General features: G+C 34.5%; 1 protein-coding gene across 4 annotated transcripts in view; it reads left to right on the forward strand.

Moving 5' to 3' along the window:
- Positions 1-18,476, forward strand: part of LOC142343867 (protein inturned-like) — a 50,141-nt gene extending 31,665 nt beyond the window's left edge. For all 4 annotated transcript variants that reach the window (XM_075395241.1, XM_075395239.1, XM_075395240.1 and 1 more), the window contains 6 exons: positions 8,972-9,040; positions 9,274-9,551; positions 10,669-10,763; positions 16,855-17,104; positions 17,446-17,594; positions 18,228-18,476. In XM_075395241.1, the coding sequence (XP_075251356.1) occupies positions 8,972-9,040; positions 9,274-9,551; positions 10,669-10,763; positions 16,855-17,104; positions 17,446-17,594; positions 18,228-18,333 (947 nt within the window). In that variant the 3' untranslated portion in view covers positions 18,334-18,476. The remainder of the gene's footprint in view (positions 1-8,971; positions 9,041-9,273; positions 9,552-10,668; positions 10,764-16,854; positions 17,105-17,445; positions 17,595-18,227) is intronic.
- The last annotated feature ends 2,384 nt before the right edge of the window (positions 18,477-20,860 follow it).

Consider the following 20,860-nt stretch of genomic DNA (forward strand, 5'->3'; position numbering starts at 1 on the left):
TAAATATTATCAGAGACATTAAAATTTACCTATTATAAATGCTTTTACAATGTTTAGAGTGTAACTATAAATGTGAAAACATTGCTGTTTTAAAATATCATTATGAATCATTTCATAAAGATAAAACTGATAAATGTATGTGTGGTAATATAATATTAAGTGGTATTTGTGCTAATGATTTTTCCCCATGGGGTTGTTCTTTAAAAAATGAATCTAGTTCTAATTCTAGTTCTAACCCTAGTTCTAATTCTAATTCTAGTTCTAACCCTAGTTCTAGTTCTAACCCTAATTCTAACTCTAGTTCTAACCCTAATTCTATTTCTAACCCTAGTTCTAGTTCTAGTTCTAACCCCAATTCTAGCTCTAGTTCTGGTTCTGATTCTATCTATGACTATAACTCTAACTCAGATCCTAACCCCAACCCTAACCTTAACCTTATCCCTAACCCTAACCCCAGCTCAGAAGTATTAACTAGATGTTGTAATAAGTGTAATTATATAAAACCACTAAATAATTTTGATGAGGGTAAGTATACATGTAGAAGTTGTACTTCCTCTAAAGTTAATTGTCCATATTGTACTTCCGTTGTGAGATGATGGGATACGGGCTCATGTAAAGAAACAACATCCAGATATAGAATTGACTAGAGGATTTAGTAGAAATCTGCAAAGCAGGTTCCCTGATATAACTGATCGGTGTAACCGCTTCGCGGATAAAACAATTAATCCTAGTTGGCAAAGTCCTAGAGCTGTAAGTCCTTTAGTTATTAACCAAACAGAGGATCTGCGAATTTGCAACAGAACTCCGTTGAGCAGTTTCACTGATAGTTGTTCATGTAAATACTATAATTTTGTATCATTTCTTATTAATAATGGAATAAATATAGAAAAAATAAAAGAAAATATAAATTTATTGAAAAGTATAGATAATTTGAAATAAAAAGTATAAAAAAATAAAAAAATAACAAAAAAGAGGGAATCACTCTTTAAGAGCGAAAAAGAGCGATCTTTTCTACTGGGGATCACTCCGAATAAAAGTGAATCACTCTTTAAGAGTGAAATTTAAATTTTGCTTTGATTTTTTGTTTTACTTTTGATTTTAGTTTTAATTTTTATCAAATTTAGAGCTAATATATAGTAGTAGATAAAACAAGGCTTCCAGAAATCAGTAAAATTTGGCCAGATTCGACATGCGTGATTAGCGCTTGGAGAAAGGGTCAAATTTTTGCTGGTGGCTGGAAGCCTTGTTTTATCCACTACTCCAATCAAAGAATTTTAATTGTATTGGGGCGCTTTCTTTTATACGGCTCAGAGAGGAGAATTGGATTTTTCGAGGTTTTTTACGACTCGAAAAGGAGTGTTGGTATTCTATCATTTTTTTAGCTGAAGCAAGTTTGTTCATGGCCTCAACTTTGACCTCTTTCTCTTCATGGCTTGTTTTAGAAGGTTGAATTCTGTTTCGAAACATTGGACTTTAACTGAAACTTAATTTCTAATGCGTAGTTGATAGAAACGATGATAATATTCGAGGTCGAAAGGTTATCTAACTTTCTTCCCACAACGGTCCCACGCCCCCGCCCACCTGACCCGCAGCTACATACCGCGGCCCACCCACCCCAATGCCACAACCCCCCCCCCCCCCCACACACACACACAAACACACACTTAAACGGAAATTTGTCAGCATTTTTTCAGTAATCTTAAGTTTTATTGCTCAATCATTTTTTTCTTTTTGTTTGACAATTCTGATTTGTTTAAGGTTAGATTAGAAATTATGTTGCATCAATCTAAACTTCCATATGTGTTCATGAGATCGTTCCAAGTGCAAAATCGGCTTTTACTTTGCCGTTCTGTAGTTAATTTTTGGCATCGTTTTTCAATAATTTTTATTTGGATCTTTAAGATCTTTTTGAACTTTGTAATAACTGTGCATAACAGCGTAATTTTGGTAATTCATGCATAGAATTCTTGTGAAGTGAGGTGTTCACCTTTTTATTAAATTGTACACGTACAAATCCGGTTTTAGCTCTTTCTTGTCCAATCTGTTTCAAGTTTTTTATTGCGTTTTGGTTTGATTAGAATAAGGCTCTGTGCTTCGTCAGGGATTAAATGTTTTTATAAAGATTTATTTTTTCGGTGCTTAGTGGTTGAAATTCAAAGAATGCTTTAGTATTGAAGTTATAACAGTATCTTGGCGTTGCACGGAAAATATTTCACTGATTCACATCTTTTAATTGTTTTCTTTTTTTGTCGGGAGAATGATTGTCATTTTACTAATTTTTTTATTGCTGATAATGAATTGCTTTTTTTCTGCATTAATTTTTGTTTTAATTTTTCTGCATCCACTTGTTTTTCCACTTCTTTTTCAAACGGATAAGGGTTTTTTGTTATTTTTTAATTGCCGCCGTCAGCCTCTCAACGGCTATTATTTAGGCGCTCTCCTTTTTAACCAATCAAAGAATTTGAATTGTATTGGGGCGCTGTCTTTTTTTTAAGATCTGTTCACACATTTTCATGATTTTTGAAGTCAAATTGGAGTAGTGATTTTGGTCACGCCGAAACAGGAAATGGAGCAAAAAATCGAGTGGTTTTGCGGCGTGAATTTTTTTCGCTCTAATTTTAAAGTAGAGTGAGAATACGGTGTTTGAACAAAAATTCGCTTTCTCGGTAGTAATTTTTTGTTCACATTCACATGCGGCAATTTCACTTTGATTTTCTAACTGTTTTTTCGATTTTTTGACGGGACTTTTTTCTTAATTGTTTTTCCAATCCATTCATAGTTCATTCTACTCCTAGTTTTTCGTTTGAACCAAATTTCCATTTCTCGCTAATGGTTTTTTGGTTTACATGCGGCATTTTTACATTGATTTTCTGTTGATTTTATTTTTTTGATCTGTTTATTTTTTGGATCTGATTTTTTTCCCAATTCACTCATAGTCCGATCTAGGTCTAGGTTTTTGTTTATTCAATGAAAATTCTTTGATTGTTACATCAGGGCTTGTCCTGCTATGTTTTTAAATTCGCTTTACCTTCTGATCACGTTTTTGGTTTTACATAAGTCACTATTTTCACGCTTGCCTTCTTTCTAACTTACTTCACTCGCTGTTTCAACTGAATGGAAATTTTTTCACGCATTGCATTACGCAATGTAGTGAATACTGCCAGGAGTCAAAAAAAGCAAAATCAAAGGATACGGGATAAACCGAAAAAGCTTGGTATTGTCATTGAAAATTAGGTTATTAATGTTCATTACAGTGTTTGCTAGCTGACATTGGTATTAAGCCATTAGCTGTCAGTTTAGAAGCTGAATTGAGTATAGTTTTAGAATCTAACTGAAACTATACGACAAATTAAAACACTTTTTGACACTGAAAAAAAAACAAAACAAAAATTCGGCCAATTTGTTTCTTATTTTTCTTTTTCTGTTTTATTCCCGATGTGCATCAAGAGCGTCAACGGCGGCTATTTCACGGTAAGCTGCCAGCAATGTTTTAAATTGCTCTTGAACGAAGTTTAAAGCAATTATTGTGCAAGTGTGTGCGTGTTTTTTCTAGAACATTCTTGTTCTTGAACAATTTTTTTTTACTTTTCGCACTTATGCTCTTCGTTGTAACCGATTGTAAGATAAGAAATAACAAGAGTTTGATAGCCGAGTAGATAATCGTTCTGTACAGTATTCAGGAGGTCGGTGGTGCGAATCCCTAGTCAGACGTTTCGGCACCCATAAATAAATTCAACTAGGCTGCAGCACCTAAATTAAATAACCCCGCCTGTCATTCGAGAGCAATTTTTTTTTCGAAGTTAGTTGGTTTGTTTACAACTCGTCTGTAATTTTCACATTCATGTTTTTGGACCCCTTTTGATTATCGCAAATATCTAATGTGTTAAACTTTGTTTAATTTGCTCTGCCTTAATGAGTTGTTAAAAAGATTTTATAATTTTTCCTTATATTTTAGTTTTTTGTTTGCATTTGATGCAACATAATGCAGCTCTGAGACACGTGGGGTTAATTATTTTAAATGATATTCATGCATTATTTGACTGATCTTGGTTCTAATTTTACTTGGGGCTGAATCTTGATTATAATCGATACTATAATCGAAGAGTTTTTTTCTGTTATTGAGACCTCAATTTTATTTTCCAGTTTTCTTACAAATCAGTTTAGTTTCTGAGCATTCTATGTTCTTGTCGTTTGAATTGCAGTGTTTCTTGGTGCGACCAATTATTTAGCTTGTTAGTTTGTTTTCATTTTGAAGATCTTGGATATTTTTCAACGTTACCATATGTTTACGAATACGGTATTTTGGGTTTTGATATTTTATAGTGACTTTTTATTATAGCTGCAAACCTGTAAGCTTAGCGGAGCGTTTTTTTAGGTGCGCTGGGTTTTTGTTTTTTCGTCTGACGCTCTTTTTTGTTTTACATGTGTTCACACAGCAAAGCTGAAAAGGTCAAATTTTCTGAATGACTTTTTATTCTCACTAACGGCTTTTGAGCGTGCGACGTCATTTCTCACTCTCTATAGCAAAAGTTTTTAAGTCATTTGCAGGATTATATTTTGATCCTACGTGACTTACATCGCTCAATAAAATGACTTAAACATAAGTTTAAATTGAATTAATTTTAAGTCAAAGTAACTTAAATATGTAATAAAGGTCCCTAATGAAAAGGCTTCAGCGGAATGAATGATAACCAGCTATTTCATCACTGAATGTTTTTTACCTAGCGTTTTGAGCTTCGTGGGCTTTTCCACTTAGATCTGTTGGTTTCTGTCTCTATTCTACGGCACGCAAGTCTATTTCGCAGCTATTGCGGCAATCTACCGGCTATATTTCAAAATTGGTCTTTGTAAGTTGCAAGTCTCTATTTTGTATGGCTTCTGAGTGACGATATTTTCGATTATGGCTTGCTTCGATAATGTCAATGCTAAATGGAATTTTTTAATTTTGAATAAAATTTCGTGAGACAATACTAATCGTTTGACAAAAGATAATGGTTTCAGCTACAAGTACGGTTTCCTTCGGCGAGTTTAGAAGCCCCGAGTCATCTCTGGAATTTTGCGATTGTTTTTTAAATGAGCTGCTTACACATTTTCATGATTTTTAAAGTAAAATTGGTACTTATTAATAGCCGCCCTCATCTTCTCAGCCGGCTATTATTGCGCTCGTATTTTTTTTTTTACTTCGTCAAACTTTTTTTCGCTTTACCATTTTGCCGCTTTTTCGACATTTTGCGTGAAATCTTTTTGACTTCTCTAGGCTAGTTTCTCTCTTCTCTCCTTCTGCTAAAAGTGAAATTGAACATCAGTTGCTAAGCAAAGCAATTCAAAATGAACAGAGTCGGTATAAAAAATTGAAGTCAGAAATAGAAACGGGATAAACCCACAAAGCCCAATTTTAGATGCCCGCTATTTGAACGTCGTTCCTATAAGTCTTAGTTACCACCTCTAATGCTTATTAGTGTTGATAGTAGCCCCTGTAGCCTCTCTCTAAGAAACAGAAGTATGTTCAACTACGAAATGCCATCAAAATAAATCGGACTTAAAAATATTTTGTACAAAAATCTTATTTTTTCAATATATTCTATTCGTTCAATCCCAATCATGCTTATTGGAATCAACGGCGGCTATTTTCCGGCAATCTGCCGGGTATGTTTTTGTTCCTTCTACTTTTAATGTAGAGTGATAAAACGGAGCTTGAACTAGAATTGACTTTCTCGCAAGTACTTTTTTACATGCAGCAATTTGACTTTGCTTTTTACTGTTTTCTTTTCCAAATATTTGTTGCAGCCCATTCCTGGTTATTTCTGGGTCTAATTTGGCTGAATCAATGATTTTTTATTCTGTCGTCCAGATTTTTGTTACGACCATGTGACATCACGATAATCTCAAATTCTTTCATGCTATTTCTACTGAATTGCTTGCGGGACGTCATTTTCCACTCTTAGTGAAGCGAGTTTTTTGTTCCGTTGCGCTTTTTGTTCATTCTTTTATGCTATTTTTACTGAATTGCGTGCGGGACGTCGTTTTCCGCTCTTAGTGAAGCGAGTTTTTTTTTGTTCCTTTGCGTGATTAAGTTTCTGGCCACACCTGACTTACCTCTCTCAAAAATACTTTCCTCATTTTAAAAAATGTTTTCCTTTTACTCTATTTCGAAGAGATCAGGTCAACTAAGTGTGTGAGGTCAACAAGGGGGATCAGTTGAACAAATTCTTAATCAAAATATAACATCTCGGCAATTAATTAAAAGAGGAAAAATTTCTCTGTTTTGTCGGTTTTTATTAATAGCCGCACAGCGATAGCTGGGGCTATTATTGGCCTTCCCTTGGTTTTTTTTACAGTTCAAAAAATTTGAATTGTATTGGGGCGCTGTCTTTTTTTTAAGATCTGTTCACACATTTTCATGATTTTTGAAGTCAAATTGGATTAGTGATTTTGGTCACGCCGAAACAGGAAATGGAGCAAAAAATCGAGTGGTTTTGCGGCGTGAATTTTTTTCGCTCTAATTTTAAAGTAGAGTGGGAAAATGGTGTTTGAACAAAAATTCGGTTTCTCGGTAGTGGTTTTTTGTTCACATGCGGCAATTTCACTCTGATTTTACTGTTTTCTTTTTTTTCCAAATATTTGTTGCAGCCCATTCCTGGTTATTTCTGGGTCTAATTTGGCTTAATCAATGATTTTTTTTATTCTGTCGTCCAGATTTTTTGTTACGACCATGTGACATCACGATAATCTCAAATTCTTTCATGCTATTTCTACTGAATTGCTTGCGGGACGTCATTTTCCACTCTTAGTGAAGCGACTTTTTTGTTCCGTTGCGCTTTTTGTTCATTCTTTTATGCTATTTTTACTGAATTGCGTGCGTGACGTCGTTTTCCGCTCTTAGTGAAGCGAGTTTTTTTTGTTCCTTTGCGTGATTAAGTTTCTGGCCACACCTGACTTACCTCTCTCAATAATACTTTCCTCATTTTAAAAAATGTTTTCCTTTTACTCTATTTCGAAGAGATCAGGTCAACTAAGTGTGTGAGGTCAACAAGGGGGATCAGTTGAACAAATTCTTAATCAAAATATAACATCTCGGCAATTAATTAAAAGAGGAAAAATTTCTCTGTTTTGTCGGTTTTTATTAATAGCCGCACAGCGATAGCTGGGGCTATTATTGGCCTTCTCTTGGTTTTTTTTACAGTTCAAAGAATTTGAATTGTATTGGGGCGCTGTCTTTTTTTTAAGATCTGTTCACACATTTTCATGATTTTTGAAGTCAAATTGGATTAGTGATTTTGGTCACGCCGAAACAGGAAATGGAGCAAAAAATCGAGTGGTTTTGCGGCGTGAATTTTTTTCGCTCTAATTTTAAAGTAGAGTGGGAAAACGGTGTTTGAACAAAAATTCGGTTTCTCGGTAGTGGTTTTTTGTTCACATGCGGCAATTTCACTCTGATTTTACTGTTTTCTTTTTTTTTCCAAATATTTGTTGCAGCCCATTCCTGGTTATTTCTGGGTCTAATTTGGCTTAATCAATGATTTTTTTATTCTGTCGTCCAGATTTTTTGTTACGACCATGTGACATCACGATAATCTCAAATTCTTTCATGCTATTTCTACTGAATTGCTTGCGGGACGTCATTTTCCACTCTTAATGAAGCGAGTTTTTTGTTCCTTTGCGCTTTTTGTTCATTCTTTTATGCTATTTTTACTGAATTGCGTGCGGGATGTCGTTTTCCGCTCTTAGTGAAGCGAGTTTTTTTTGTTCCTTTGCGTGATTAAGTTTCTGGCCACACCTGACTTACTTCTCTCAAAAATACTTTCCTCATTATAAAAAATGTTTTCCTTTTACTCTAATTCGAAGAGATCAGGTCAACTAAGTGTGTCAGGTCAACAAGGGGGATCAGGTGAACAAATTCTTAATCAAAATATAACATCTCGGCAATTAATTAAAAGAGGAAAAATTTCTCTGTTTTGTCGGTTTTTATTAATAGCCGCACAGCGATAGCTGGGGCTATTATTGGCCTTCTCTTGGTTTTTTTACAATTCAAAGAATTTGAATTGTATTGCTGTCTTTTTTTTAAGATCTGTTCACACATTTTCATGATTTTTGAAGTCAAATTGGAGTAGTGATTTTGGTCACACCGAAACAGGAAATGGAGCAAAAAAGCGAGTGGTTTTGCGGCGTAAATTTTTTTCGCTCTAATTTTAAAGTAGATTGAGAAAACGGTGTTTGAACAAAAATTTGGTTTCTCGCTAGTGGTTTTTTGTGTTCACATGCTGCATTTTGACATTGATTTTCTGTTTTTTTTCTTATTTTTTATCTGATTCTTTAAAAATTATTTTCTCAATTAATTCATAGTCCATTTTAGGTCTAGTTTTTTCTGTTTCGTCAATGAAAATTTTTTGAATTGTACGTCAGGACTTGTCCTGCTATGTTTTTTTCTTTTCGTCGTCATGATTTTTGTTACGACCATATGACGTCACAGCCACTTTTTGTTCAATCGTTCATGCAATTTCAACTGAATTGCATGTGTGACGTCATCTTTCGCTCTTAGTGGAGCGAGTTTTTTGATCATTCGCGTGATTAATTTTTTGGTCACACGTGACTTACCTCACTCTCAAAAATGACTTCCTCACTTTGAAATTGACTTTTGTTTAGTTTAATTCAAAGAGATAAGGTCAAATGGGTGTGTGTCACTCTAAATGAAGGTTATTCGAGAGCAGCTAATAGAGGCAGCAATAACTTAAACAGATTTTTAATCAAAATAGCAGATCAGCCTTCAAAGAAAAGACGATTTTTTTGGTCTGTCTTTTTACTGTTTTTTTTAGACTGCCGATCTACGAATCTATTGCGGCTCTTTTCTGGCAATGAGCCAGCTTTGTTTATCTTTTTGAGACTGTAGATCTACTAAGCTATCGCGGCTTTTCTGTGGCAATCTGCGAACTATGTTTTTCATCGGTACGAAATTTGTCCAATTGTTATTTAGATATTCCGAGACAAAACCGAAGCCTGTCTCGAGCACCTACACGGAGACGAAGCAGTGCGCCACCTCCAGGTACTGCTATCAACTAATATTTCAATCAAAAACTTGAAATGAACTTTGTTTTCGGATCTTTTTGCTCCCCCCCAAACATAGTGTGCTTATATTAACTGCAACCTATAGCGCCTGTGCTATAACACACAATACTTTGCTTCTTAATGATGCACATTTTTTAACCTGTTAACGCTTAACATGCGGGTTGAATAACGGAAGCAATTCCTGTTTTCTTAATGCAGTTTATTTCTCAGGTGACACTAAACGCAATCGCATGTCACCCAGTGTCCTCAATCTAGCCAATGACGTACCTGATAAAGCCTCGCCTCGGTTGACCAAGCAGGTTATAGTAGCCAAAGCTCCAACCTCTAACAACCAAGGTCAGCCTTCGGTCAACTTTGCCTCGTCTGCTTCATCAGATCATGTATATCACGAGGTACATACCACGAACTACTCACAGTCTCAAGCGACGTTGTATGCGATCCCGGTTGCTTTTGGATCTCAGGAAACCATCCAAAAGTCGAATTCTGTGGTGAGTTTGCGTGGAAATTAATCTTTTGTGTGAAAAAGTATAAATGTTTAAATTTCAGTTAGGTTAAATATATCATGTCAAGGGGAGTATACATTAGCGATTGGACAGAAAGTTGTGATCTGTTTAATTCGGAAATGGTTGATCAACATGATCTAAATTAGGGATATAGTTTCGCTCCATGGCAGTTATACAAACCGTTTAACAACAAAGTTTAGCACGAAACTTTCCGCGTTCATTATATAGAGAGCTCAAAATTTGTACCTAATTGTTCCAAAATTTTCCAGTAAATTAAATTTTTTAATTGCTCTTGAACGAAGTTCATAGCAATTATTGTAAACGTGTGTCTTTTTTATGCACAATTTTCGCTTGACATTTTTTGACTTTTACGCCCTTGACTTTTTGCAATTCGCGTGATCTAAAAATCTCTCTCAATCACAATTTCAAGCAACTGAATTCAATTGGCGGCAATTTAATACTGAAAGTCAAATGAAAAGTGCGCCGAAATTGGTGCCATTTTTCACTTTAAATCTTAATAGTGGTATATGTTAACCTCTATTGTGATTATTTGAAGCCGACTATTGAACTTCTTAGTCCCATATAGGCTCCCCTTTCCCCCCCCCCCCCCGACTGAAGCAGGCTGCAATTCATTAGAGCTTCCACTAGTTGTTCGAGAGCAATTCTTCCGACGTTTAGTCGGTTATGTTTTGAATCTATGTTTTGAAAAAAAAAAAATTTCTCAATTATAATTCATCTCTCTTAATTTGTCGATATTTTAGCACATTGTAAATTTAATACAAGTTTAAACTTTCACAATATGTGACGTTTGTTTCATTTATACTTCTTAACACTACATTGCCTTTAAACTATGTTCTGTATTTTACAGTTCATTCTCAAAGGAATTAACAATGTTTTTCTTTTTTTTTCTTTTCTTCGTTTGTGAGCTCTTCCCTCAGTTTAGTGGGTGTTTTATTTGCATACACAGACGCTCGTGACATATTGTTACTTTATGATTTACAATGTAATGACGAGTGCTCTATAACTGGGGGAGAGGGGGTGCATAGCGTAGTGGGGGGTGTTATAGATGGCCGGAAAGTGTTAAAAGTTAGGGTTGTTTCAGTACTCTTTAGACAGCAGGACAATGTTCTACGAAGAGTGGCCCTCAAGCGGAGTGGAAACTACAGACGTACTCAATGCAGTCACACTACCTGCCAAGTAAGTAAGGAACGACACCCTCTAATGCCCTTTCGTATCATTGGATGTCATATTCATTTATAACTAGTTTGGCGATAGTCAAAATGCTTTTAACTTGAATAAGATGTCAATGCTTTTAACTTGAATAAGATGTAACCTGACACTTGACACGAACACAAGTGGCCTGTTGCTTGAAATGAAGCGTGGATAATTTATCTGGAAGTTTTTTGTGAGCATTATGCATGCATTAATTGTCAATAAACAGTTCGAGTTTCGTTTCATGCTGGAATTTCAGAACTCTATTGTTTAAAAAACATTCAAGCGTCAACTTCCTTTATTAATGCAACACTTGTAAGCATGCAGACATTTAGGAGACCTCGCGGTTATGTTTAATAGCCGCGAAGCGATAGCTGAGGCTATCATTGGCCATCGCTTGGTTTTTTTTTCCAATTCAAAGAATTTGAATTGTATGGGGCGCTGTCTTTTTTTACGACTCGAAGAGGAGTATTGGAGAAGTCCTTTTTACTATTCAAAGAATTTGTTACAAATCAAAGAAGTTGAATTGTATTCGGGTGTTGTCTTTTTTTACGACTCGAAGAGGAGTATTGGTTTTCTTAAGGTTTTTACGACTCGAAGAGGAGTATTGGTTTTCTTAAGGTTTTTTTTTACCGGAAGTGCTATTCGTTCAGACGCTGTTTTGACCTAAAAGCGAAAGTGAGAAAAATTAACGTGCGAACTAATTTTTTCTGAGCTAGAGATTTTTTTATCATGCGCAGCGTTTAGTGACTTTTTGACTTTGAAAAGTTGTTTTTGACTGAATGGCTTATATAGATAACCGTTTTTAGCTGTTTTTTCGTCCAAGTGGCCCAGTTTTTAATTGCTCTTGAATGAAGTTCATAGCAATTATTGTAAACATGTGTGTCTTTTTTATGCAAATTTTTTACTGGAGAATTTTGCGCTTTTCTTCTAGAACATTCTTTGACTTCTCAAGTGACTTTTTCACGCTTTCGTTCTTCATTTTTGAGTAATCTCTATTGCTCTCACTCCGAAGTAAAGCTTGCTGCTAACTAAAATTGGTTGCAGCACATCAAGAATAAGGTTCTGATGGCGCAGTTGGAAGTGCGTGGGGTCACGGTTCGGGAGGACAGTGGTTCGAATCCCGGCGGGGGAAAGATTTTTGCACCCATGAAGAAAAATTGATCTAGGCTACAGCCCCAGAATTAAAATGCCTCGCCTGTCGTTCAAGAGCAATTCTTCCGACATTTGTCGGTTTGCTTTTTTCATAGCTGCGAAGCTGTAAGCTGAGCGAAGCTATATTGCGGTGCTCTTGGTTTTTTTTGTTTCGTCATCTGACGCTCTTTTTTCGTTTTACATTTGTTCACACAGCAAAGCTGAAAAAGTCAAATTTTTTGAATGACTTCCTCCTCTCACTAACGGCATTTGCGCGCGTGACGTCTTTTCTCACTCGCTTTAGCAAAAGTTCTTAGGTTATTTGCGTGATTAGATTTTGATCATAAGTGACTTACCTCACTCAATAAAATGACTTTTGCACTTTAAAACTTAAATTTAAATTGAATTTGTTTAAGGTCAAAGGAACTCATATGTGCAGTAAAGGTCCCTAATAAGAGGCTTCTGTGGGATGAATTTTAACAAGCTTTATTAATTTATCGCTGAATGTTTTTTACCTAGTTTTTTTGAGCGGCGTCGATTTTTTTCAATTTAGATCTGTATCTGTTTCTATCTCTATTTTATGGCACGCAGGTCTATTCTTTCGCAGCTATTCCGGCAATCTGCCGGCTATGTTCTTGAATTTTTTCTGTAGGGATGATTGTTATTCGATTCTATATTGAATAATAAACCTGAAAATTATATCCAAAGTGTTCTGCAGAGCCTGAAAATGCATTTCGATTTCATAATTGGCACAAATTTTTTTGTTTTTTTAGTTAGTTTTTGGCTTTTTCTATTAATTGCTTGTTTTTTTTCAGCCTTTTTTTGGCAAAAATCAGCCTTTTTTGGCAAAAATCAGTTAAAATGGCTACTTTTGATAATTTATAAGCTCAACGCCTCTTTCTACCTCGATGTAATTTTGTTTTACAAAATTGTTCATATGTTAAATCGATTTCGGTAGTTTTTTTCCTATTTTTGTCAGTTTTTTGTCTGTATTTTAATTTTAATTACTAGAAATAGGCCTTTTGTGAAACATGAGGGACTTTAATTTCATTTCAATAAAAATGCAATCATTTTGAATAACAGATAATTTTTTTTTTCATAAGTGCAGTCCTAAATATTTTTAGACCATTCATTTGCACAATGATTCTTATGTTTGAGTTCTGTTTTTTTCTCTTCTGTTCTGCTCAGGGGGATGGATTTTGTCTCGGATGACTCGTGGTCTTTTCTATTTCTCGAATGCTGAACAATGAAATGTGTTTTTTTCTTGATTTTTTAATTTTGATTTTTATCTTCCAAAAATCAAGAATTAGTGTTTTTACGGTGTTCCTTACATTGTGTTCATATTCTTAACATTCTAATTTGTACTATTCTAGCTTTGTCCTGGCACCTACATTTATTTTGTTTATGTTGATTTTTTCAGTTGTTAAAAAATTGAATGATTTCAGCTCTTTCTTAGGTATTCGTCATTTCTTTGGTTTGCAATTAATTTCATTCAAGATAAGGCAGTACTGAGAGTTTGCTTGAAATTCTTTTCCAAAATTTCCATTTAATACTTATTATTGCAATTTTCTTACGGCCTTGGTATTATTTTTAAACGATTTTTTGTCTTTGAATCTTATTCTGTTTCGTATATTTTCTTTAATTTAATTTTTGAATTATTATGGCATCACGTCTAGCACATATAAAACAAGGAAGAAGTATGTGTGGTTATTGTCTGAATTGCAGGGATTAGAAATCTAATTGTAGTGTTTTTCTGATTCTTGAATTTGAGCATTCTTTTTTGAAAAATTTAACCTTGTTTCTAAGATTATTATCTGCCGTTTGCTTTCGCGATCTTTGAGGTTAGCATCATGATTTATTTAAAGGCAATTTATAGCCCGGTCAGCTTTTTATTTCGGACTTTTTTAACATTACCAAACGTTTTCAATAATATGAAATTTTGTGGCATTTTGTTTCTCTTGGTGACAGTGGTTTAAATTCACCAATTTACAGATCAGACCCGGTAATGAGTTAATGGTTTAATACAAAAGGTAATGGCTTCAGCTGCAATTGCGGTTTTTTGTGAAGTTTTGATGCTTCGCAAAAAAGAAACAGTACACACTTTGTGTGTTGATGGAAAGCGGAGCTTGTGCTAGCAGGTAAAAATATGATTTCAATTCAATGGGTCTTTGAGCTGATTACTTGTTTTGGAGTCAAATCTGCGAATCACTTGAATTACCAAACTTATCAATGGCTATAATATTGTATTCTGAAATGTGTTTCGCTTGCATGAATAAGTTTTGAACTGATTCATTTGACTTCGAAATAATCAAAGTTTTTCGCCAAGGGTTTGGTTTTAAATTGTAAGTAAATGTATTTGAGACTGACTGACCGTTCAACATGGGAATATTGTTCTTATAAGTTCCCTTTAGAGTATAAATTTTTATTAATAAGCGCCCTCAGCTTTTCCGCTGGCTCTCATAGTGTTCCTTTTTTCAATTTGTAGAATTTGAATTGTATTGTGGAACTGTAAGATCTGTTCACACATTGTCATGATATTTGAAATCAGATTGAAGTCATAATTTTGTTCACGCCGAAACACGAAGTGGAGCGAAAAAGCGAGCGGTTTTGCGGCGTGAAATTTATCGCTCTAATTTTAAAGAGAAAACGATGTTTGAAAAAAGTTCGCTTTCTCAAGAGTTGTTTTTTTGTTTACATGCGGCAATTTCACTTTGGTTTCTACTGTTTTTTTTCCATTTTTTGGATCGAATTTTTTCTAAATGTTTTGCCGAATCCATTGATAGTTCATTCTAGGCCTATTTTTTGTTTGAACGAGATTTTTCTCGCTAGTGGTTATTTGTTCAAATGCGGCATTTTGACATTGATTTTCATTTTTTTAATCTGATTTGTTGGAAATGATTTTCCCAATTCACTCATAGTCCGTTCTAGGTCTAATTGATTGTTCAGTTGATGAAAGTTTTTTTAATAGTACGTCAGGACTTGTCCTGCTTTTTTTTAATCAATCTTATTGAAGTGAGTTTTGAAGCGGGAAATGAAAGGCGTGAAAAAATTTGGAAGGATTTTGTTGCTGAACAAAATGAAGAGTGGAGCGAAAAGTGTTTTTTGTTCGGATCGCTGTTTTCTAAAGAGCGAGAAATTAAGGTGTGGAAAAAAATTCTGTAACCGAAATTTTTTGTTCACTTGTGGCATTTTACAGCAGTTTTTTTCATTTTTTAATAGGTATGGTTTTGATTTTGTTTGAACTTTAGGCTGGTTCTGGCAGTAGTTTGAAGGTTTCTGGAAATTCATATGAATTTATTTTTATGCTAATTCGGAGGTTTTTCATGTATTTTGCTGATTTTCGGGCTATATTTTGCGTTTTTTTTACGATTGTTTTGTTTTACTGGCTCAAATGGGTATTGAAGACTTCTTCTACTTGAGCAATTTTTACATAAAAATTGTTTACAGTTTTGTGGATATAAATCATTTTTTTGAGAAATATGACAAAAAATGGCGAAAATTGGAACTATTGAAACTCAATTTTTGAAGTTTTCCGTTTTTGTTTTTTAGACAAGTTTCTTAGCCTATTATAATTGCCTATTGTTTTGCGAGCAAGCTTTTTTTCTTAATTTGGCCTCAAGTATTCTTAAAAAATTCACATTAGTGGGTTTAGTAATTGCTAGTTGTTTTGATGGTGTAATTTTGGCAGAGATAGTTATTTCGGGATCTCAATTTATAACAAAATTTGATCCGCTATTTTATCATATTCTAACAGATTTGATTTTCTCTTTTACATAGTTTTTTTTATTTTGTTTCAAGATAATCATAAATTAGCGGAGGCACGTTTTGTCTGATGATTAGTTGGATGGCTTTTAAATGGATTTCCCTTTCGAGCAGTTTCCGGATTTCTTCCAGCTGTGTTCTTTTTTAAGATCTATTCACACATTTCCATGATATTTGAAGTCAAATTTGAGTAGTGATTTTGGTCACACCGAAACAGGAAGTGGAGTGAAAAAGCGAGCGGTTTTGCGGCGTAAAATTTTTTCGCTCTAATTTTAAAGTAGAGTGAGAAAACGGTGTTTGAGCAAAAATTCGCTTTCTCTATAGTGGTTTTTTGTTCACGTGCGGCAATTTCACTTTGATTTTCACTGTTTTTTCTCGATTTTTGGATCCGATTTTTTTCTAAAAGGTTTTCCCAATCCAGTCATTGTTCATTCTATGCCTAGTTTTTTGTTTGAACCAAATTTGCATTTCTCGCTAGGGTTTTTTTTGTTCACATGCGGCATTTTGACGTTGATTTCCATTTTTTTTAAATCTGATTTTTGGAAATGTTTTTCCCAATTCACTCATAGGCCGTTCTAGGTCTAGTTTTTTGTTTAGTCATTGAAAATTCTTTGAATTGTACGTCAGGACTTGTCCTGCTAGATATTTTCATTTCGTCGTCAAATTTTTTTTTACCATATGACGTCACAATCACTTCAAATCTGCTTTTTGTTCATTCGTTCATGCATTTTCAAATGAATTTTGTGCGTGACGTCCTCTTTCACTCCTATTGGAGCGAGTTTTTTTGTTCATACGCGTGAAAAAGTTTTTTGGTCACACGTGACTTACTAACTCTCAAAAATGACTTCCTTATTCTAAAATTGGTTTTCTTCACTTTAATTCAAAGAGATAAGGTCAAGTGAGTTTGTGTCACTCTAATTGAAGGTTATTTGAGAGCAGTGAATAGAAGTGTCAATGGGATGAACAACTTTTATAACATCTCAGCATTTAATAAAAAAGGAATTTTTTGTCTGTTTCCTCTGCTCTCTTTTTGAGACTGCCCATCTACGAAGCTCTTGCGGCTATTTTCTGGTAGTCTGCCAGCTATGTTTTCAATTTAAATCTTTCTTCCAAAAATTGTGAAGCATAAATTTATCTCAATCTTGAGTACTTCAAAATACTAACTTGCCGATGTTTTTAGAGTGGTGTCTGGAATAGAAAACAGTCTTCTGTATTACCTTGATTTGAGACCAGACGACCTTTGCGTAAACTCCTTAGAAGACGAGTTCGAAACTGTCGCTAATGATGGTTCACATCAAGGTAGACCCCGACTGTATGCATTCAGCCCTTCGATTGAGCACGTGTACAACGCGGGAGGAGATCTTCATTTACAGATTGTGAACAATTTTTACAAAGCAGTGACACGTATGAGGCAACAGTTTGCTAGAAAGGTAGAATATTGGCTACGAAGCATCTTTAACTTCTTAACCCATTAAACAAAGGATTGGTCACATGGTAGAGGGGGAAAAGTTTTTCATTTTGCGTAACTAAAACGGTTTTTTTTTTGGGGGGGGAGGGAGGGAGGTGGGGGATAACTTATCACCCCAGAAGGACACTATATATTCTGTAAATTGATCTAATTGGCAATTTTGAAAGGTTTTAAGTTTTTTTTTCTATTTTATATTTTAGATACAAATTATAATTAAGTCAGTTAGAAACCTACCTTTTTACAGTAAGAATAATATCGCAATAGGAACAATATCGCTAAGTAATGGTTGGATTTTTATTGTAGACGTGCTCAGAGTTGGGCTACTTGTTCACGTGTCGGCCCAATTTCACTGGTGATAGAACTAAAATTAGTCAACTGTCGTCTGCTGAGAGAAACAAGCTACGAAAACATCGCATTGTGGAGACTAATGCCATTAGGTATTGGGTTGTTGGGTGAGTTGAAAGTATTTCCTCAAAAAATATTGCACTTTTGGCTCGTTCCCATTATAGCCCCTAGCTCGGTGAGTCAGGACCTAAATACCCTGATCATGTGATTTAGTATTGTTAGACCGTCACTTATAGAGCAGAACTTAGATTTTAATAGGGGCTGATTTAGTAGATGGAAGTTATGCATGCGTGTTGAGCTGAAATTTTGAACTAAGTCAAAAATTGTGACGTCTTGTTTACTTCTCGCTGATTAAAACTCGATTAAAAGTCGTTAAAACGCTCACGTGTACATTTTAAAATGCCGAAAGTCTGCAGTGCCAGAAGTCAAAATGCCAGAAGTCGCTACTTAGCCAGAATTCGCTACTTGAATTCCGTTACTTGAATTCCGTTGAACTTTCGTCATTTTAAAACGTGCGCGTTTCGTGTTTTAAGCATGGTTAAGTGACTCTGCAGAAGTCACTTCGAAATTCTGACTTATTTTCTTGAACCGCTTCGCGGTTCTCGATAAACGCCAGAAGTTCTCAGTGACTTCAAGCAGAGTCACTTAACCATTACATCAATTAATTTTAATACAATTCACTTATAGAAATATAAAATAGTTTGAATTTTTTAAATCTTGCAAAATTTATCCTTCTTCAGCCGAGTGTTCGAGGAGCAGAATGGCAGGCAAGTGTACATTTGTCATCAGGATAACTGCTACCAGAATATGGACGAGGTTGCTGCTAAATTGTTGATAACAAAGTGAGACTGAATTGTTAAAAAAAATTCCGTTCTTCTCTATCGCACATTCGAATAGCTTTCTGTATGTATCTGATTTGTAAATATTCCTGTACATCTGTCAATACATTGCTTTTGGTTATACTATTTTAGATTAACTTTTTACCTAAATAGGTTTTCATAAAATTTTCGCAACATTTTCGCGTGACTGTATTTTCCTCTGGACTTCATTTTTGCGTGGCATACATTGCTTTTATTCAGAAATTAAGTCTGTTGCTATAACAAAAGTGGCTGTAAGATAAGCTAGCACAAAGCACGCATAGCGAGTGGTTAATGCTTCAATCTACTAAAGCCAAATGAACGGGAGCAAATTTTCACAACCATAAAAGATGAATTGGTTTGCAGCGCCCTCTGAATAAAATTACCCAGCCTGTCGTTCGACAGAAATTTATCCAACTTCAGTTGGTTTGTTTTTGCCTCCTCTAAAAAATGTTAAAAATGGTTTATATTTGAGTATGACCCGTCAAAGTGGGGTTTTAGACGAAGGATGATTAATGGGGAGGTTTTTAGTCTGGGACAATCTTCCTCTCCGAAGTGTTTTTTTAACTAAAATTTGCCTATGTCACCTAACGTGCAATGTGAAGATGTTTTGTAGAAACACATTTGGCAAAAATTAACATGGATAGCTGTCAATTTGGTAGATTTTCCATTACGGCTCCCACTAGACTGTGCGTAGCACAGAAAATTCAAACATACGCATAACGTAAGTTTTTAAAAAACCAGGAGCAAATCTCTTTCTAAGAGTATGTTCTTTTTCATCATTTAAATGTGATTTCACTAATGAAATCAACAACTACTATGGAGAACTTCGAAGAAAACAAAGAAAAATTAAATTTAAAATAAGGATCACTTTGTTTCCAAAAAGTTTTCCTATCAACAAATTTTTTTGAATAGTTTTATACTATTTTCACCTTTATACTAGTTTTAACATAGGATACAGAACTCACCAGATTGATACTAACTAGAAAAATAAGGAAATTTTTGCGTCGAATATTTCTTTTTTGCATAGTCTTTGAAAATATGCCCTTTGAATTATGTAGATTTTTACTTAGACTTATTATGTAGACTGAAAGTCTTGATTTATGAAGAATTTCAGTCTACATAATAAGTCAAAGTAAAAATCTACATAATTTACGAGCCACCATTTTATGAATTTATAAACTGCAAGAAATAAATGAAGCCAAAAATTCTGAACCAAACAGCATGAGAAGGTTCAGGTTCCCCTTTTTCTCTAATGAGAAATATTGTTTTCTTTTGTTCTGTAAAGCAAGTGTTGTCTTTTTATTTTTTTTGCGTACGGTTTCTGCCGAATGCAACTAGTGAAATCTTCCGGAAATTTTGATAAGAGTTAAATATTCAATTCTAGAGTTCAAAAGAAAAAAAGATGTTTTTTCATTTTTCTCTTAAATTGTTTTTCCGCTTTATAACGTTACGTTAACGTGGGTAGTGATTGTTCATTATTTTTCTGAAACTGAATTCCAATGAACAAGTTTAATGACAGGGTAATCAATTTCTGATTTAGGTACCGCGGGAAAAATGCATGAAAAAGTAAAAAAAATAGTTACTTTTTATTTTTGGTCTTGCAATTTAAAGCATTAGGTTAAAGCATTACTTCTGAAGTAATTCTTAATTCTAAATGCTCTAAAGTTAATCAAAATATTCCAATTTTTTTCCTGTCCATATTTTCTTTTTCTTTTTTTTTCACATTGAAATAAATTTGGAAATTGTCAAATAAAAATGAAAAGAGCTACCACTAGTTTGTAAGAGGAAGAAGGGTGGAGTTTGAAAGGTACCCGTTAACGTGGTGAAAAGCGTGAGTTCCTGCTAAATGAAAAGAGCAGCGCTAAATAAGTAAAAAAGTTAATAGTTGAATGGGCGCTAGTGAAAATGGCAGACGTACCAAAATATAGAAATTTTTTTGCTGGCCGATCAGAACTGAGAAATTGGGAATATTGCTTTCTGATTGACTGATTGGTCAACAAATTCTCCATATTTTAAAATAGGATATGAATGTTAAGGTAAAATTGCTCAGAAATTGCGATAAGCCGACAGAAAAAAAAATTATATTTTTTGGGTGGATACTGGTCTCACGTTCGGTTGCGATAGATTCATATCAAGTCCCACGGGCCGCTGAGGCATGGCATGACCCGCGAGGCATAGTCAGGTGCAGTAAAAAATATAATCTAGCATTAGGCTATGTCCAATTCAGGCAAATTAAAGGCATAAAGGTACAGTCTTTTAAATTTCTCAACCAATCACATTCGTTGAAATTTCTACATTTTGGTACGTCTATTTGTTAAGACGTCACCAGTTGAATGTCCTCCTCAAAATTTATACATTGCCGCCCAGTGTGATAATTTTATGAACGATCAACTCTAATTTTGCGGTGATGACACCTAGTTTTACTGTACTCGGAGAATTTTTTTGTAAAATTAAGTTTTCATTAATGTCTTTTAGTATAGAAATCTTATATAATCGTGCAACATTTCTTCGAC

This window comes from Convolutriloba macropyga, chromosome 8 (assembly GCF_964194025.1).
Source record: "Convolutriloba macropyga chromosome 8, txConMacr16.3, whole genome shotgun sequence".
Classification (NCBI taxonomy): domain Eukaryota; kingdom Metazoa; phylum Xenacoelomorpha; order Acoela; family Convolutidae; genus Convolutriloba; species Convolutriloba macropyga.